Source organism: Asterias rubens, chromosome 6, assembly GCF_902459465.1.
Source record: "Asterias rubens chromosome 6, eAstRub1.3, whole genome shotgun sequence".
Lineage (NCBI taxonomy): Eukaryota > Metazoa > Echinodermata > Asteroidea > Forcipulatida > Asteriidae > Asterias > Asterias rubens.
The window spans coordinates 22,446,976-22,464,019 of NC_047067.1; the positions used below are offsets into that span (position 1 = coordinate 22,446,976).

Sequence of the window (17,044 nt, forward strand, 5' to 3'; positions counted from 1 at the left end):
ATCTACTTACAAACCAGGCGATATAAAGAGGGTGTGAAACATAGAGTTATATATAAGAACTAGAGGGCGCACGAGTGATGCTTCGTGCACAAACGCCACGGGACCGCAAGATGACAAGCGCGTTATTCTGCACGCGCCTTGAATATGAAATACACGTTTGAGGTTTTTTTTATTGAACGCTCACGCGTTGCTGTTTGTTCAACTTACAAAATGACCGCACAAACACACGCTGTGAGATAGCTGTTTTGTCAACTTAGAAAATGGCCGCCTGCTCGCATACCGGGGCGCGTATATAGGCCAGTGCGCGCTCTAGTTCTTATATATAACTCTATGGTGTGAAAGTGGAGGGGAAGAGGAGAAATAGTCTGGCACCTATTGCATATTCAGTGAGTAAAACAATAGAAGCTAAATCAAGTCGTAATAACGGAAAGACTTAGCGGACAGTAAGTGTCCAGTAATCTTTGACATTTTGTACACATGAAAGGAAACAATAATTAGTGCATAACTTAAATAGAGCCAATTCCCCTTACTCATCAGACATGTTAGCCTTTATTGACCCTTTTACAAGTCAAGCCAAGCTAATTTATCAGGGTTCTAATTTGCTTAACAGCAGTTCTAGCACCGAGGGCCAATTTCAGCTCAATAGCACTGCTTCACCGTGAACTATAGCAGAAGAATTTGCTTCTGTCTAAGTGTATTTCACAAGTGAGCAAGAACATTAGGCAGCCAGCTCTAGTACGAAATCGTTGGATGCAAATGTTTGTTAATTCCACAATTTAAGAACAGTTCTAAACCTTCAACTCTGAAAGATCAGTAAACTCATTTGTAAGTGGTGGGGAGTGTAAGTAGGGACTGTAGTAGTACTGGGGGAAAACGAACAATGCTCAATGCATTTTAGAGTTTCCAACAACGCCCTGTAGGTCATGTTTTTATGACCTTTACAAATCAATGTTTCCTGACTTTCCTCCTCATTGCCAAGTCAAGCTCAATAACCTATGAATACTTGATTGTTCATCAAGCTATCTAAGTCTCCATTAAGTAGATTTCCCATGGTTGACTGTCTCAATAATCAGCAGACACACCTTAAAGGCACTGGACACTGTTGGTAATTACTTAAAATAATTGTTAGCACAAAAACTAGCAATGGAGAGCTGTTGCTAGTATAAAACATTGTGAGAAACGGCTCCCTCTGAAGTAACATAGTTTTTGAGAAGGGGGTAATTTCTCACTCTTCGGTTTAAGCCTTTTAATTATGCATCTGAAAGCACACATTACAAGTATTTTTCTTCCATTATTCTCTTCAAACCTCGATGATCAATTGAGCACAAACTTTCACAGGTTTGTTATTTTATGCATATGATGGGATAAACTAAGTGAGAACACTAGTCTTTGACAATTTATTACCAAAGGTGTCCAGTGCCTTTAAAATTTACATTTACACATCAAACACTCTGCTGACTCTGTTAAAATATAAAAGTCAAATCTTTCCCCACATTTGCTTTGATCGGGGAAAACCACTCTAAAAACAAACGTATCTTCATCTCACATGTCATATTATGTAAATGTTTAAACAAATCGTTATTTTGGGGGGTAAACACTTGTTTGATCTCGTCTAAACTTGATTAAAACACATGGCAAAATATTATCGCCTCAGAAGACATGTTTGTTAAGTACTTGCCAGGAAACAAATTGAAAATATCGCATATTTAATGAGACATCAAGAAAGGAAGTTGCAATTTTCCCCCTCTTCATTTTTGGCATGTCGTCACAAACAAGTGCCTTAATTTGCATCAATTCTTAATGTGCATAAATCCCGCAACAAACATCTGAGCCCCATCAAGGAAAAACGAGTTGTGTACAGTGAAGAAACGTGACATTACCGCCCCCCCCCCCAAATTTGCTGTCATTTGTGTCTCAATTAGTAGGCCCCTATTATTATTATTGTTGTGTCTATTTGTTGTCTTTATTGTTGTGATAAATAAACCACTAGGGAAGCTGACTGGGTAAGTTTTAAATTATTTCGGGTTGAACAAAGTCAAATTGTCTTTGTGCAACCCCAAATCACATTTTGAGGCAGGAACATCTTCAGGTTTTATAAACTTTTGACCTTAAAGACAGTGGACACTATTGGTAAATGTCAAAGACCAGTCTTCTCACTTGGTGTATTTCAACATATGCATAAAATAACAAACCTGTGAAAATTTGACCTCAATCGGTCGTAGAAGTTGCGAGATAATACGTGGTCCTATGTGATTAATTTTGAAAGGGGTAAGGTAAATCTAACACACATTAACCCCAAGTTGAGTTACATATTTGACAGCAGTTTCTTTGTATACACACGACACACACTTCAAAAGCACACAGTATCTAGGCATGAAGGAACCAGCCTCCATTTTTTTCATCCCCTGCACTACATCACAGTCATCAATACTCCCTTGCTTGGGTTGACATTTAAAAAACACAGAGACACCGGGCATGGATCGAATAACACCCCGGCTAGCGACCACAAGCTCATAATAAATGTGAAAAAATCACAATCATTATTATTTAATAAGTTAATTATGAATGTCTACGCCACAACAGCTTTTGATACATCCTGATGAAGTAGATTGTCAACATGAAGAGGGCCCAAAGCAGCTTAGCACAACAAATTGTGGTTACAAGAATTAGGTTACCAGCCAAACTATCAAGTCAGATGTACAATTTGTGGCTGGTATCCTTCTCAATTCTGTAAGCAAAACTAAATGTTCAGCAATGAAGTATAGATTGTCGACATAGAGAGCAGCAAGTTTGTATACAGCTGCTTTAGCACAAACAGTAGCGTAGCACAACAATGGTTAAAAGAATAAGGTTACCAACCAATCTATTGGGACAGGTATCCTGCTCAATTCTGCTAAGCAAAACAACTTTTAAGCAATGTTTTCTGCGTCAGTGGCTCCATGTAATTGAGCCACAGATCACATCCTTCTTAATGATAATTGTGATGGACAAATTGGTTTTCTAAACAATCACCTGACAAAACTGAGTATTAAAAGGAAGTGATATTTAATAAAAGTGTGTAACAGAAGACATTTTCAGAAAGGTGATGCCATTGTGTGGGAGTTGATGTATAGCTCATCAATCACATTGGAATTGGTATGGTAGCGTATTTTAACACAAAACAATGGAAGAGGATTTTTTGTGTAGTTTCCAGATGTGCGACTACATAAACTGTACAGAGCAGAAAATCTACTCCGTGGTGGTAGAATTTGAAACAAGACAGTTCTTTAAATGACAAAATCTACCTGGCAAGTAGACAAACACATGGTGTAACCGCAAACCAAATATATATTAATACCTCACCATGCAATGCCTCGAATCCCTTAAACAGTAATATTGTGTAGATGTATAAATGATCTCTAACCTTTTCTTAACCCTGTTAGAGACAGTGCATTTCTGTATGACCATCGCCACACACCCATACATAGCTTATCTTGCAAAGGTCCTGGGTTTGAATCCAACCCGAGTGATTTGCCTGTGGATTTTTTTTTTCGCCACAAAACTCAGAAAAACAGTATACAGTGCTTCATACACATCAGTGTAGAAACAAATTATATTCTGTATCCCTTATGCAAAAAAAACATCTACATGTATTAAATTGCTGGAATATGAATATGAACGTCAGGAATATGAAGCAGAAAAACATCTGTTGTTTCACAATGATTGATTTCATGCTAAAATGGGAAAAATCTGAAAATGTCAGAAACAAATGTGTACAAACAAATTATATTCTGTATCCCTTATGCAAATAAAAAAAAAACATTAAATTGCTAATCTAACGTCATGAATATGAAACAGAAATACATCTGTTGTTTCACAATGATTGATTTCATGCTAAAATGGGAACAATCTGAAAATGTCAATTTGGTACGATACATTTTCTTTCACCCTCTGTTTTGAGCGGGGGTAGGGAACATTTTTTGCGCCCATTTTGGTATATACCGTGTTTGTCGCGCTATGGTCTGTAAAACACCCAAGTTTTCTTTTGCATGATATACCTCTTTGAGTCTGAGTCCATTTGCCAAGTTTATTCATATTTTTTTCAATCTCTTCGCCCCAACCCCCTTTGAGAATCCATTAAGGAATAACACCTAATGCATTTTTGGTCTCTTTCCAATATTTACTTTCTGCCAAACTAAACATCGAGCTTGCACTATCTATTTTAAATTGTGCTCGAATCAATTCATTTCTCACGAAATTATCAACAGCTGGGAAAACGTTTTGCAGAAAAAACAAAAACCCAGCCAGGGAAGGAAGGAGTGCCCAGATTCCTGCCCAAAAAATAATTATCCCATACTCTAGGGATATTCAGGAGAAGGAAAGGATGCACAACTGCGAGTTCGGAGCTGAAATCAGAAAGATTTTGTAAATTGATCAGGGAGATGGTTAGAAATCCATTCAACGCAAAAGAGAAAAAGATTCCATAATCAGAACAAGGAAAGGACAGTCTCCTGACGATGACTAGAGCAAGCTAGTCGAAACGTTGAGACCAATTTAAGAACTGACTCCGCAGTAGTACAGTTAATCACGATCCTATAAGCTAAAGTAGTAGTCCCAGCCTATTTTATACCATCCGCCCGGGTAATAGTTAAAAAAGCAGGACAATTCTTTTCAGAACTGAGAAGTCTCCCGAACCCCTGAACATCTACTCCGCGATAGTAGAATAAAGCAAGACAGTTCTCTAAGAACAAGTAGATACACACATGGCATTACTGCAAACCAAATATACAAGGAAAGGTTTGTTGATCTTCACAGCTAATCAAAAGCACTTTGAGGCAAATTCTTATCAAATGAATTTCACATGATTTTCAAGAATAAAAAACATCACTTTATAATTTAAGTCTGAATCTGATTATGAAGTTCATACTAAAACCACTTTTTTTCTGTGAAATAACTGTATCTGCAAACCTTACAAAAAATTAACAAAATCGCAATGGCTGATTTGGTTGTTACAACCAAAATTAAGGACAATGTGTTTGTATATTGTGCATGTTTTTTTAACAAATTTTCTTGACTCACAAAACGGATAAAAAAGCCAAAATTTTCATAATTAAGTATTTGATGTATACGGTTGATCACACAAAACATGAAAACCGTCATCTTTTGTCAGCTGTGCCAATCCTGTATGTGAGGATGTGAAGTTATCACCTACTGAGTTTTTTTATATTTTAAATTTGGACCCTGCACGTATACTTTTACAAGCCTCTAACAGTATCACATACAACATCATACCCTGAAGGCCTCCCTATTTATAGTAAGTAAAAACCACGATGCTCCACCGAGATGCGGGCGTGCGGAGCTTGGGGTGGGGTGGGTACAGGGGCTCTCTTCTACCCCTAGTTCCACGCCCTCCTCGAGTACTGCCCTACAGATAACATGGATGACTGCAGAATACTTGGCAAAGATCATTATAGCACACAGCCACTTGCTTCACCAGTAAGCAGCAACACATGGCATTAGCGATGCGCCTCATTCAATACCTTGTCTTGGAGGAAATCCCTACGGCTTCCTATTGAGGCAAACACGAAGGGGCGCCATGTTGATCGCTATGCGTTTTATCTTCACTCTAGATGGCGTACCCATCACGTAAAAACTAGTACTACCACACCTTTCTTGTTACACAACTCTCAAGAGAATTTTAGAAATCCTTTGACGGCGCTTCCTATCATCAGATGAAGTAGAAGTCCCTTCAACCCGTTTTCTTTTTTGGGTCTAACTCCACGACTCGCCAAGGAATATGCCTGCTCCTCTTTCTCCTGGTGTAGTTCTTGCGGTCCAGGCTAACCGCGGTGGACCACTGTTTCGCTCGGAGGATACTAATATAGGACAGCTCAGGCCTGATGAGCTGCTCGCAGAGATGGTCCCCTAAGGCGTTGGGGTTCATGACGAAGCTGTTGACCTTAATCCCTTCCGGATACCACATCCTAGGATCATGGGATTCCAGCTTCCCACCGATGCACTTCCTCTTCAGGATGTCGTTCCGGAGCTGAAGCTCCTTGATCTCCTCCTTCATTCTGTCGACGCCGAAGCGTTCGATCTTTGCCCACAGGGTCCGGTTGAAGTGATTGTAGAGAAAGTTATCCGCCGAGTTCCAGTCCAGGATGTCTCGGCGCATACTCCCGGTCACTCGCCTCACGGAGGCTTTGCTGCGAGCGTTCTGGTTGAAGTACACAATGTCGTCGACGCTCCAGCAAAACAGATCCTTCAGGAGGATCAGCGACTCCTCGAAATATTCGGCGATCATGACTAGCTGGAAGTTACTCTCGATCATGGCGATATACTTCTGGACCTCGTGGCTTGTCTCATCCATGAAGCGTGCGTCCAGCCCGAGGTCGTACAGCATCTGATTCCGACCAGCCTGACGTGGGTAGACAGGCTCGCTCTGAAAGTATACCTCCGGCTGCTGAAGGAAACCTCGGAGTCCACTCACGCTGTATCGCTCGTCGAACTTGTAATACGTGAAGGCGCTTTCAAACTGTTTGACAGGATCACGTAGAATGGTGATATAAATGGTATCGCTGGGTAAAACCTTCTTCAGACCTTTTTGAAACAAACAGACAAATCTTGTTCAGTATATCAGCAAATCATACTGTAAAGGCTACAAGGTGTATTGATCACAAAAAGATGCACCATTAGACTACAATTATGACTTCAACATTCCAAGTCCGAGTAAACTAAGATATGTTTGGAGCTTTGCATTGTGTTGAATACACAATACGGGCGTATCCAAATGCAAGTAACTTGATGCGAAAAAAAAAGAAAACAGTTTTTACATGGTCACCCTAACTGCATACAGTCAGACAATGTCACAAGAATGAGAGGGGACCAGTTGCTCTATCTGTGACTAAAAGCCTCTTCTATGGGCCTAAGTAACTGCCTAATTAACTGCCACATTTGAATTAACCAATACCAGTGGGTATATGAGCATGCAGCGCTTGCTAGGGGAAAATGGCCCGCGAGAGCGATCTCCCCTGGGAACAAGGTTGGTTTTTACCTAGGCCCAATTTCATAAAGCCGTTAAGCAGAATATACTGCTTCACAAATTTCTTTGCTGAGCAAACCTTGAGTGGGGCAACAGTCACAGCAATTTAAACTTAAGGTAACTTTGGCTGGTAACCTGTTTCTGTTTAGTAATACTTTTTCTGTGCTTAGCAAGTTTTTGTGCTTTATGAAATTGGGCCGTGAACACTAACCACATTTTCTTACCTCCTTCATCATACCTGGCATGATTAGCCAAAATATTGTACCGATCACCAGGGACCCGTTGCGCATACTCGATATTGAATGGTTCAGGATGGCCCAGGTAGACTCCATCCTTGGGCAAGATAAATGTCAAGTTGTGGTCGTCGCCCCAGCGGTACAAAATGTTCTGCAGCGTAGAGCTACTGCACTTATGCGTCTTCATCATGGCAAAATTATTTAGAGGTTTGCATCGACCTGCCGATAGGTTACCGAGAGGTAGGACTCGTGAAAGAGTAGCGTTGCTTCGGATGTACTTAGGGTAGCTTAAAATAGCAGACCTGTTCACCACTTGTCTGCTCACCAAGATGGGTTGGTGATTGCGACCGACTTTAAATTCAACACCTCCAATTCCATTAGCCTGTTCTAATGTTCTGCTTATTTTTTTAGAAACAGGTTTCCGTCTGAGGGGCGCTGGCTGACGAACATTGGCGGTCTCAACTTTAGTGTTTTGTTTATGTCTCGACAGGTAGGCTTGTTCTGCCTCCCGGATATGTGACGTTCTGTTGACCGCGTCAAGTTTCTTTTTTGTAAAATGCTGACTGTATTTTGGTGTTTCATTGTATTTCTTCCTTAATGCCGAGAGTCTGTCTCTCGCTTCAGCAATGACTAAATGCCTATGTTCGGCAGTTGCCTTACTGCTAGTTGCCTTGCTGTTATTTAGGACCGGCTGCTCTTTGAAGACAACCCTGGAAGTGTTCTTGCGTAAATATCTTGTCGGCGCCTCCGTCACCGCTCCGTTAGTCTCCTCATCTTTGGTTTTCTCTCTCTCTTCCTCAGACAGATGCTCCAACGGAGTCCCAAAAAGCTTTTCAGCCGTGCGTTCCACCTCTTTAAATAACGAGGGGACCTTTTCCGGACCAGCTTTGCTCTCGTCCGCCACACCCCACTTACTATCGGAGGGGAAATCCTTTGAAGAACCGTCTAAACTATCCCTAACGCTGGCGGTGTTTCTGTTGGGTCTACGGTCGCCGTCGGAAAAAAGTTTAACACTAAAGTTGTCGTCTTCGGCATCTTGAATGTCGGTTTTCTCTCTAAACTCGGCGGGTGAATGAATTTTTTTGATCTCCTCTATCCTTGCTCCAACGTCTCGGTGGTTTTTCCTGCAATCGATAAACAAATAACGATACTCATAAACATTTGATTTAATTATAACAAATGGTCCTTCGGATGGGACATAAAGTCGTTGGTCCTGTGTATTGTGTAACGCATGCAAAATAACCCAAGTACACTTATCGAAAAGAAAAGGGGTTCACCCCGGTGTTCCTGGTTTAATTGGCAGCATATTGTCCCACAGTACCCTTTGAACCATATCATAGTGCTATGTTAAAGGAGTAGGTCTCATATTTCAAAGTAGTCCAACATACCTGGCAGGAATATACTGTATGTTAAAGCGCCTTGAGTGTCATTCAGTGAAGGATGCGCGCTATAAAAGAAGCCACTATTATTATTAGGCTCTATTATTTTATTATTATAAACTGGTATTGAAAAGTATTTCTGTTCATGTTTTACTTTCAAAATAACCCCTTAGTAGAGACCATAGCATTCACAAGCGGCTTGAACCAAAAATGCCCAGAGCAGCGGCAAAACGGCTGCAAGATTTGACCTACTTATGTTCAAACAATAAGGAGGAAGGAAAAACAGAACACGAGTAACAGCAAGAGGTCAAAATACAGGTAATGTACTGAATTGACAACTGCCATTTTTATCTTATAAAAAAAACTCCCAGCATCTCCAACGTAAATAATTTCATCAACTTTCCTTTGCAGTCAGCACCCTGATTATGAGAGCCTCACTTGTCAAGCAGGACCTAAATCCTGTGCCATTTCCAAAATGAGATTTCCAGAAATCAGAAGAAGCTAACGCAAGACTGTGTCCAGGGCAATATCTCCCAACTCACTACACATTGTGCAATCAGGGAAGGAGGGGGGGGGGAGAGTTGGATTGTGGAATTTTCTAATATCCTGTCTACGAACTCCACTGCAGACAGCTTCAATAAAATATGTTCTTATCAGTAAACATTCACTGGTGAATCAACATTGGAAGGGGCCATGGAAAGTGCAATCGTTGGTGATTTCTGTCTATATTCTTAGCAAATGAACCAGGAACAGCCTTTCCATGGCAAAACAGCCTCAGCCTCAGAAATTTTAGTTTCTTACATATATACGACAATTTAAAGGCAGTGGCCACTATTTGTAATTACTCAAAAAAATTATTGTCATAAAACCTTTCTTGATTGCAAGAAATGGGGTGAGGTTGTTAGTATAAAACATTGTGAGAAACGGCTCCCTCTAAAGTAATGTAGTTTTCAAGAAAGAAGTATTTTTCAACGAATTTGATTTTGAGACCTCAGACTTTGAATTTGAGGTTTCAAAATCAAGTACTCTGAAAGCACACAACTTTGTGCCACAAGGGTGTTTTTTTTTCTTTCATTAATATCTTGCATTTTCGATGACCAATAGGAGACTTTCCAACGCTAGGTGGCAGCAGACATACCGGGTAAATTTCCATTGTTTACGTAGTTCTGAACATGCTCATAATTCTGAGAACAATGGATTTACCCGGTAAGTCTGCTGCCCTCTATCGTCCCAGAAAGTCTCCCATTGAGCTCATGTTTTCACAGGTTTGTAATTTCATGCATACGTTAAGATACACCAATGAGAAGACTGGTCTTAGACAATTACCAGTAGTGTCCACTGTTTTTAAGGGAAATTGATGATGTTTCTTTTTCATTTTCAAAGTTTCAAAGGCTTAAAAAAAAAAACTAGTATTGCAAATTATACCTTTGTATCGGTTGTGCCGATCCCAGGATGAATAGGAAATGAGAAGAAAGGCTTAGTTTTAGATGTGGGAGAAAATCCTCTAAATGGACAAAACCAATGTAATCAGGTAGGGACTGAAAACCCTATCCACACGCAAGGCTCCCGTCTCAGGCGGGATTCGAATCGCGTCCACAGAGGTCGAAGGCAGGGAAAGAAACTGCTTTTTAATTTGTGTCAAACTCCACATGACAGTTGTCAGGTATGTAGTTTTACATTACAGGATCCAACTTAAATAAGACTCAAACACTTTTGAGCATTATTTTGACTGCATCATGATCAGGCCCCCTCCATGAGCTGCCATCCCAATAGGGAGCTGAGATGGTTTACGGAATGAATTTAGGCCCAGTGACCAGGGGTTATAATGTTGGAAGCGCTTTATGAGACGCCCGCCGGTTGTGAAAAGCGCTATATAGAAACTGGTTATTATTATTATTATTACTAAGTAGGATTTGAAACTTTGCATGGTGGAAGTAAGATATAGAAAAGTTTGCGGTAACACCATGTAATAACAATCTCTAAATGAGTTGGGGTGGTTCTGAAAAGAACCGTTGGATTAACTTCTGAGTTAATCCAACGGTTCTTTTCAGAACCACCCCAACTCATTGAGAGATTGTTATTACATGGTGTTACCGCAAACTTTTCTATATATTATTATTACTATTATTATTATGATCAGGCTGACCTTCTTAATAGTTCATTTTGTACAGCTTTTAACGGCTCATTAAACGCTAATAAAGCAACACCAGACATGGTGGGAGAGAAGGCGTCTGCTCAGTCATTTGTTTATACTCCAGTCTAGCGAGCATAATTCTAATCAGGAAATCTAACTAATGAGTGGTCATGGTTGGGTGATCACACACCTTCATGGCTAGCAGGGGTTACATTTCCAGCGAGGCACTGCTGCTGGCTGAGCCACGCTCTGGTGAACATGCTTCCTTTGATAAGTGAAGATGAATTTTTGTATATCTCTTCGACAACACAGACACCATCGGTTTGGAATTTTATTTTAGAAAGTACACAAACCATGAATCTCTCCACTCAATCTAAACAAAATAAGTTAATGTGTTTTCTTCCTATAACCCCCACCCTCCCCCCAACAAATTATTGCAATAGAGGTAGGGTCATGTATTGATAATGGTTAGAACTCTAGAAAGTAACAGCTGTAAAAGCTCACTTGCTAAGAGGATCTGCAGCTGTTGATAGAAGTGTTTTTAGAAAGGATTCCTCTCATAGAAATAGGGCAGTTTGTCACCCAGAAACAATTCATGCACAGATCAGGGCCCAATTTCATGGCTCTGCTTACCGTAAGCACAGAATCGGCGCTTACGGTAGCAGGGAACTATGTGCTTACGGCAAGCAAGTTTCACGGGTTAGCACCGAACTTTGGCTTCTGCGCATGCATACTCCGCCTTACTAGGCATTCTACGCTTACAAGGCTAGCACAGAAATTCAGCGCTTGCACGTAAGCAGGGAATTGTGATTGTAAGCGCAGAATTTGGTGATAAGCAGAGCCATGAAATTGGGCCCAGGTATAAGCCAGGAGTTTTTGCTTAGAATACACAATCTGAGAAATGTATCTGACACCAACAATTCTTAGATTCAAATTTGGGAGGGGGGGGGCGGAGACTAATGCTTTTTTCCAAAACCACATTCAGGCCTCATACTTCCAGAGTCAACAAAGGTGATTGCCCTCTATGCCCCCTTTCCTCATAGGGTGCCCTTTACCAAGGAGAAAATGCCTTAGTGCCCTTTCAATAACGAAGCATACATGCCTGCATGTTCCTTTGATATTGAAATGATTGTCAATATGCTTTATTCTATCGCAAGCTGCTGTACTTCAACCCACATAAGTTTTTATTTACATTAATTTGAAGAGTGACTACCAAACATTCCCTTTAAAAGGAGTCCTAAATGGCAGCAACAAAGAAAACCAGCATAAAAATAAACGGCTATTAACATTTTAAAGTGCTGGATGTTATAGAAAAACGTAAACATTTCATATGAAGGGTCTGTACAAAGAATACAAAAATAAATTCCTACTGATACAACGTGCAGTAGCCTCGCTGCGTAATCAATAATGACAAATGACCAATGCCGACCCATTCAGACCAGTGAATCATTAGTTACTTCTGATGCCGCCGCAAAGTTTTTCTTTCTGTGACAAAACTAGAAGCCATTATTTGTCATTTAATTGTCAGCAGGAGACAAACTCATCTTGAATCATTAAATTTTGATGGCTCAGTCAGACAACATAAAGGGTTTGTGTACTTGTACAACCACAAAACACAAATGGCCACAGATTTACATTTAACTTACACTAGTTAAAGATAATGGTGGTAGAAAGCTTCCCTTAAAGAATTACTTGCTGAGGCGATGTAGATCTCAATGAAATGAGTAAAACAATGTCACACAAATTATTTTAGCATGGTAAGCAAAGTTAGGCTTTGTTACTTGTTTGTCACACACAACATCTATGCAACAATTTATAAATCTTGCTTCCCAGATTAAGGTTACCAGTGAAAATGCCATGTCAAAAGTGACATTTGTGACTGGTTTCCTGTGAATATTTGCTTAGCAGGAATCACTTCAGCAGCTTAAGCACCTCTCTATACAATTTGGCCTTGGACTTGATCATGGCATCATTACTTTAAAATTTTACCCGACACCATAGTTGTGACTCCAGACATTTCATACTACAAGAGATAGTTTACGAGTTTAAGATTCCTGCCACTGATCGAGACAGGTGGATTCCTCATAAATCATGGTCACGACGAGTCGTCCCATATGCTGGGTGCCAACGAGTCAAGGTAAAGAAAAACGTCAACAGCAAGAAGTTCATAGTTCAACCATTAACAGGCAGATGATCAAGGAAACCGACAAACAACAATACTAACAACCCATTACCAGGGAGGGGCCTGCAACTAGCTAAGCACAGCATGATTATGCTTACCAGAATATGGTTACCAGCCAAAATATTGTACTATTTGTGACTGGTATCCTCCTAATTTCTGCATAAGCAACTCATGATATTGGAACCCGATCAAAGGACAAATCTAGCTAGCTTATTCGGTAATGGACATGTATTGCCACCATATTGGTCATGTTCCCCATATCCAATAACAATAATGAATGCAGTTTTTAGTTCTCCTCTTATTTCTTACAATGAAGAACTGGAAAGTCAATAAAAAAACGAAGAAAATATTATTTGTCTCACTGACACATTTCCTTGAAACTGTTTTACTCATTTCTCAAAAACTACACCACATCAGCGAATAATATTGTAAGTGAAGCTTTCTACCATCATTTAAACTGTGTAATTTGAATGTAAATCTGTGGAAGTCTGGGTTTTGTGTCGTACAAAAATATCCAAACCCTTTCAGCAGTGATCTATTTGTTTCCTTTAAACCGAGATGTTCGTTCGCACACTTCCCGCCAAAGTAATATCAAGTACTTGTAGGCTCAACATTGCATTGGCTAATTATAGATTCGTTTTGCATACCATTGTCAATTTTTTCCCCACCTATTTTGAGACATGACTTGACAAATTTTCCGAAACAATTGTTCATGAAGCATTTAAAGGAATTTAAGTATAGGAAGTTCCTTTGTAGCCTACTAACCTTAGTTGCTTTTCTTGCCAATGGACCGATGCGGCCTATCAATCAAACTGTGCGCGTTCACCCATTTGACCAATCACAGCAATGATTGTGGTCGGACAAACTCGGTCATGCTCGCGCGTATGTTTGGCACGCGCGGCAGAATCGGCAGAGTAAGGCAAGTAAGGTTTTATGCTTACTGTTGTTTTGAGTAATTACCAATAGTATCCAGTGCCTTTAATATATCTCTGTTATGGAGCGATGGAAATTGGCTAATGGCAAAGAAGTAGGTATTACACCGGAACTGCCTGCCTGTCTAGGGACATGGAAAAAGAATTGTACATGTCTGTAAAGGTATTTCCATTGCTAAATAGAGAATTATTCGGAAGGCATTAGGTCCACTAAAAGTGCTCAATTTCTGTTTTTAACGTTTTTGAGACCATTAGACACAATCAGCTGTAACCTAAATGCCCATAGCGGCCGCAATTGGCTATAAGGTTTAAAGTACTTCCTGATAACTTTTGCTAGCTCAGCAGAAATATGTTAAGAACAATTTTATGATTAACCCTTTGCACGCTATCGGCGACCACAGTCACCGAGCGTATTTATTCCCTGCGCGCTGTCGGCGACTCCAGTCGCCCAGCAGTACTGCAAGTAAATAGATGTGGATTTCTGGGAAACTATTGACCCCTGACCCTCATCCAGCTGCATGTATCTAGCTGTACATGTATGCAACGATATTTCATCTGAAAAAAACGATCTTTTGTCCCAAATTCTCACAATTTCGATCAAATAGCTGTACGCTAAGACAAAATGGGGACACAATGGACGTCCATGCAGCATTTCTGGAAAACTTTCAGGACTCAGACTCCGAAGAATCAGACTTTGAAGAGCTTTTTTCGAGAGATTCTGATGTGTTGAGAATGCTGTACGTGTACTGTGTACGTGTACTGTGTATGTGTCAACGATAACGATGTACATGAACACGACAATCAGTCGGATGGCAGCAGCGATGGGTCTGGATCGGACGATGGCCCCGATAAAAATCGACAGCAACTAGGCTTGGCGGCCGGTGATAGAATAGTGGTAATGAAACAAGCGTATCTCGGTTATTCTTTATCCAAAAAACATAATGTTTACTGCATTAGATGGGAAATAAAGTACTGAGTATAAAACTTATTTTGCAATTTAGCCCAAAACACTTTCTTCACAGAGTAAAAGTCTTGAGGAAAAATGTATGTTCATTTTAGTAGCGCCACAGAGGAAATTCAGCACCAGGGGAAAACTGTGTGTACAGCCTCGTTAAAGGGAAAGTACTTTTGGTAGCCACTCTTAATACTAGTGGCAATCAAAACTGACTTGTTTAGAAATACAGTCAGCTTTTGATAATATCAAGCATTTGGCGAATCTTTTCACTGTAAAGTAGTGTGGTTTTTAATATTTAAAAAAAAAACACCAGATTTTATGCCCCCAATTTGAATCTAAGAACGTTCCCTTTGTACATTATACTCTAAATGGCCCCAACTTGGGAAGGCTTTTATCAAAGTCCCAATTACTTCACAAAATGATTGAAAGTGAGAATTCAATTTAGTATTGTATGAAGATTAATGATGTTCATTTCCTCCCTTACAAATGAGTTGTCGGGGTAGAATTGATTTAAATAAATCACTTTTACTTATGATTTGTTGGAAGGATAAACTCATCATTTTGTGACAACCTATTTGGAGAAACAGGAAGTTTAAAGCTTCATGCTGCTTGAGACGATTGTATGTGAATTTAAATATAACATCACATGTCACCAGAAATATGAATGAGTAAAGAAAAAAAGATGGCACCAATTTGTGTGCTTTCAGATAGGAGTAAAAGAATTCTAGCTAGAAGTCTTTTAATATTTAAGTGAGAAATTACCTCTTTCTTAAAAACTGTGTTACTTCAGAGGAAGCCATTTTTCACAATGTTTTACACAGTCAACAGCTCCCCATTACTCGCTACCAAGTAAGGTTTTATGCAAAAAGTTATTTTGAATAATTACCAATAGTGTCAAGTGCCTAAGGAAAAATCCCAGGCCTGCCTGCTATTTATAAATTGTAAACAACTACTGGTCATCATGCCAGAATCTATGTTTAACCTCAATCATCACCCCAGCCAGCCTTGCTTGTCACTACAGAGAAATGTCTTGCACAGGACACTTCTCCCCATGGCAGAGCTCATTAGAAGAGGTGTGATAAGAAAAGATGGTAAAAAACTAGGCACCTTCGTTAACGCATGGAAAAGGGATCATATTCCACCGATTTCTACTTCTAACACTATTTCTACACGTATACTGAGTTGATCAGGGCCGAAGTTCATAATGTCTGTTTTTAAGCACAAAAACTTGATTTTGCTTATCAAGAATAGGTAACCACAATAGCCAGAATACCCCACATTGCTGAGACTGGTACACAGGTAGTTTCTTGCTTAGCCAAAAAATTGGTGAAGTAGAATTTTCTGCTGAACAGCTTATCATTAGCATAGAATCGGTGCTTACAGAAACAGGAAATTTTGCACATTCGCTAAGCGTATTTTATAGGTACATGTAAGTAGGGAATTTTTGCTTGTGGGCGTGTGTACTCCACGTCATCAAAACATTCCTTGCTAACACACATCTAGCTCAGAAATTCCTTGCTTGTCCTGTAAGCATTAGCAAAGAATGGATCAAAAGTGCCAAATTCGGCAGTATGCAGAGCCAATATATTGGGCCCTAGTCCTTGCTCTTAGACTTATAAACTGTAAATGCTTTCACAATAAAGGCAATACCTCCACAATAAAGGCACTGGATGACCATTTTCTACACAATAAGCCACAAATTCCAGCGAAGACCAGACAAAAAGCCATCTCCATTGTATGTGGTTTGTGTTGCAGACATTTACAGTCCTTGAGTCTCCTATTTGTGTTCCTTCATGAATGACAGCAGCCCTTTCCCAGGAACCAATAAGGTGATCGTTTTGAGGCTTTGCATGATAAGATGGAATATTTTTGGCCAAGGTTTAAGCCAGGATTTTGGTAAAAAGGGTGTCAAAATTTACTGGGGATTTAAACAAACAAACTTGGTGCCCATTTCCATTTTGCAAAGGGCAATTCATTGGAAAATGAGGAAACTTCTGATGGGGCACTTGGGCCAAGACCAGGCGCAACCAAGGCAGACTGCCAACGTACATGTAAAAACAATATTATTCACTTGTTTCAGATGTTTAATTTGCATCTGGGATAAAGAATATTTATAGAAAAAAAACATTGGTGTCATAAGGATTAAAACCAAAAATTTAGTCACTTCTTTGAGTTGGGAAGGTATAAAGATGCATATAAAGACGC

At 39.9% G+C, this 17,044-nt stretch overlaps 1 protein-coding gene across 1 annotated transcript in view; it reads right to left on the bottom strand.

Annotated features, from left to right (window-relative positions):
- Positions 1–5,042: 5,042 nt before the first annotated feature.
- The window catches only part of LOC117291872, a 29,711-nt gene continuing 17,709 nt past the window's right edge, over positions 5,043–17,044 (bottom strand). Inside the window, exons 3-4 of the mRNA XM_033773814.1 lie at positions 7,246–8,381; positions 5,043–6,579 (exon numbers count right to left, since the gene is read on the bottom strand). Of these exons, the coding sequence (XP_033629705.1) occupies positions 5,729–6,579; positions 7,246–8,381 (1,987 nt within the window). The 3' untranslated portion in view covers positions 5,043–5,728. The remainder of the gene's footprint in view (positions 6,580–7,245; positions 8,382–17,044) is intronic.